Source organism: Saccoglossus kowalevskii, chromosome 17, assembly GCF_978046115.1.
Source record: "Saccoglossus kowalevskii chromosome 17, keSacKowa6.1, whole genome shotgun sequence".
Taxonomy (NCBI): Eukaryota; Metazoa; Hemichordata; class Enteropneusta; family Harrimaniidae; genus Saccoglossus; species Saccoglossus kowalevskii.
This window is the reverse complement of record NC_140657.1, coordinates 25,817,123-25,820,982: the sequence shown is the minus strand read 5'-3', so window position 1 is coordinate 25,820,982 and position 3,860 is coordinate 25,817,123. Positions and strand designations below refer to the sequence as shown.

The 3,860-nt window shown below is 34.8% G+C and overlaps 1 protein-coding gene across 1 annotated transcript; it reads right to left on the bottom strand.

The window, feature by feature from the left end:
• Positions 1–472: 472 nt before the first annotated feature.
• Positions 473–3,661, bottom strand: LOC102803722 (von Willebrand factor-like). The gene is made up of 6 exons (XM_006815452.3): positions 3,481–3,661; positions 2,730–2,787; positions 2,193–2,495; positions 1,765–2,009; positions 1,195–1,487; positions 473–1,068 (listed from the first exon to the last, which is right to left on the bottom strand). Exons 1-6 carry the CDS (start codon positions 3,550–3,552, stop codon positions 1,059–1,061), a joined length of 981 nt encoding a protein of 326 aa, XP_006815515.1. The 5' UTR covers positions 3,553–3,661; the 3' UTR covers positions 473–1,058.
• Between the last annotated feature and the right edge of the window lie 199 nt (positions 3,662–3,860).

Below are 3,860 nucleotides of genomic sequence, written 5' to 3'. Positions count from 1 at the left end.
CTACAAAACAATCACATTTACTACGTAATATCATGCTATCCAGTCGGGAGTACTTTATTTTTTCAATCGTGAAATGTTGTGATTGTGACAAATTCGAACACACCAAGAGTTCGTAATTATTTACCAACCCATTTAGTTTTATGTTTTAACCTTTTTTAACATCCATAGGACGAACTGATTCAATAATCGTTATTACTTTTTATGATCTACGAAGAAGCGCCACAAATTGGAAATTGAAGTCCCATTTGATTTAAATATCGTGGACATTGTTGGTTATGCAAATGAAGTAGTCCCGACGAATCCCATCTGAGTATGCACACAACCTACGTTCGGTTGCGTTCAGTCTGTCTTTATGACAGTGCAACGTCAGCCTCGTAAATCTGACAAAGAAAATAGTTAAAAAAATGGGAACACAAATCATAAAAAGAAAACCTATTTTAGCATGTTACCTAATGCGAACAAAAAATGCAAATTTCACGTATACCAGCAAGTTAAATTTAATATTAAATAAACATATACGTAATATTAATTACATAAACAGAAGTAGTTAATTCAGTACTAAGATTTGAAACAAAAATGTAGACATATTAAACCCGAAGTTAGTAATAAGTTACAGATAAATTACAGATTATGTCAAAATACTTGTTCGTGTGTTAAACAGTTAAGATTTGAGTTGCAGTAGAAAGTAATCAATTATTTATTTCTTATCCTTGACTCCCGAGTTATGTAATCACTATAAATTATCTGTGAAGTACCCTTGGATTGAAATGTTGTGTCACATGAAATATTTGCACCATATACGTATAGCAATGTATAACCATAATAGTGTATATGTCTTTAAGTTCTATCGAAAACTATAACGTAAATGGTTGAGATTAAATGAAGAAAACAATAACAATAACAACAGTAAAGCCCACTACGTAATAATTGCATTCGTCGGTGGGTATGTGTCGTTATATATCAAAGAAAGTTAAATTAACACCATCTAGAAATCTAAATATCTGTAATTGTATATCCAAGGTTTGGTTCCATAATGGTTGATTCATGACATATTTGTTCTATGGACAGCTAAAAAATAAAAGGACAATAATATTAGTACATTGCTTCAGGCGCTCTGAGATTGAACTAGTTTTTCATATGGTTCACTGATAGTCCAATAGATGTCACATTATGAATAAGAGGTGTTATGCTTACCTTCCTTTGACTTCCCAGCTATTACCAAACATATCAACATCGGATGTTCTGAATCCGTCTGGCATGACAAAATCGTTATGTGGATCGCCATCCGCATTTCCGAGCAGACCACATACGTTGCCAAACAAGTCGGCATCATCCAAGCCAATAGTTATACCGTGTATAGCTCTGTTCCAATTCAGTGATACGGAAGGTTGGGTCAAGTATATTGTAACGTTACTACCACTACGCGATACAAATCCTTCATTGTCACCAATACGACCGCTATGAGTAGTCAAAGCTTTTCCCTTAATCTATGAAGAGAATTACTATCGTTTACATTTACGCTTCAGGTGTGTAAACTATTAAAAAAACTACTTATCGATCTTAGCGCTTTGTGTTATTATGTTAATGACAATTTCAAGGGATAATTGTAATATATCAATGTATCAAACGGTGTATGACATCCATATAGTATATTCCTCATGTTCAATACAAAACAACAGCAGCGGTGTTACTGTAACAGTAGAATGTTTAAGAAACACGTAGAAGTAGTATGAAGGGAAAGCTTATCCAAATATCAAAACTCACCAATACGGAATTGTCTTCATTTATACGAACCAATTGCTTTCCATAGTTAGTTATATTAAATGCTACCATTCTCGTCGGTGGCTCATATGGTGTATTAGGATTTTTACCTCGGAAATCGGCTGTGACTTGAAAAGACGGGTCGATATTGCCACACTCCTCTGATAGCACATAGGAGCAGTGACCATTGAAGGTAAATTTACGTCCATCAAATGTCATCATATGTGGATCGCCGGTGCCATGGCCACCTAAACAACATTTATAGATAAATTAAAAAGTACATTCAAAGAATGCAAATGGGAGACTTGATGTAACGAACATTCAGCGCCTTTTAAACATCACAGAATGTACATTGGGGATACAAAATAAATTCAAATTAAGATTAATCGAAAGCTTATTTATTTCTACACTTTTATAGTATACTGACTTACATTTCCCAAGAATTTCGTGGATTGCTTTGTGAAGAAATGGGTCAATAAAGTCAAGTCCAAACACAGTGCTGATTGTGCTCGTCAGATCGATGATGGGGGTACTGGCAGACATCTCGCCAGCAGGCAATACCATATCTCCGCTCCATAGAACTGTGTTATCACTCTCGTCGTCGATAGTGTACGGTGTAACAAGGTCATGTGTCAATGGTTCATCGTTGGCAGACGTAATGTATATTATAATCTGTATTGCAATGCGTATTTTAGTGCATTCTATCCATTCGATTTTACAGTTATAAGTGTCTCCTACAGATGATAATATAGTATGGGGACAAATCAGTCATTAGACATTCATATTGAACACAATAAACAACAAATTCGATGTGACCAAAACATGTTGTATTGGAAACAGTTTAAGCTATAGTTGACTTTCAATATAACGAATAACTCAAATCCAGTTTACCGAGCAGGACGCCTATTATTAATAAGTATAAAACAACACATTCAATGTGGAGGATAATGGTAAAATGACTAGCTGACCTGTCCGTTTTGCTACATGGTGGGCCCCATTCTCCGCAATTTCAGTTGACGGTGCCGTCTGTAAGTATGATACAAACTCAATAAAGACTGGTTTTGAGTTGGGTGAATATATGGTTACAATTTTACATAAATCATTTACAATTAGCAAAACTTTGTTGAACTTTAACGTTCAAATTCGTTGTATAACATACTGTAAAAGGATTAATTATTCGCTGTGTTTTAATTTTGTTTATTTCGCTGACTGGAAAATGCGCTAAATTAAAACCCAGTGAATATGTAAAATTTAATATAGAATACATAATCATTAAAACCCACTGAATATGCCTGAAATGGTAAATCAGCAAAAAATAAACCCAGTAAAAATTACTCATTTTACAGTGGTTAACCAAAGTTCTTTATAGTATTTCTTAAGTGTTGGTGGTTCGTTTCACAAAACCCATCGTGGTTGTTTATGTCTCTTCTTTTGCGCAGATTAGCAGTGGGTCGATGATCAGTTCTGAAAACACGATCCGGATAAATACATGCAACAAGCATGTTTAATCACGGGCCACTCGTTGCCTTAACAATTCCTTGTAAATTATACTCTGACTAAAACTCATATCTATATGGGTTCATATAGCCACACTTTCTCGCAATGATTCTAACACACATTGTGTATGTAAAGTAGGTATTTACTAATTGTACGCACTATTTCAGACGGGACTTTCAAGTTATACTTACTTTCAAACTGGACTTTCAAGTGTATACTTACCTTAACGGGAACAGTCGCCATACAAATCATTAGCGCAAATACAAGCAGCACAAAACAGCAACGGAACCACATCTTAATTGGAAATAAATCGTACAGCCACCGATCTATTAAGTGAACTACGCTCGAAAAAGTAATCGACACACGGTATTCCGAATGAGTGCTCGACACACGGTATTTTGAAAGAGTGAAAAAACTAACAGTATAGTCCTCATTATATTGCATTCGTCGTTTGCAAAATAACAAAGAAACATCTGCAAAAAACAAGTGGATTTAAAATATGCAAACAGATTATACTTAAGCTAGTTCCGCATTCTCGTCATTTCATTCATACTTTAACGGTACGCGTAATATTATTATAACATCTTTCCAAGCGTTCACGC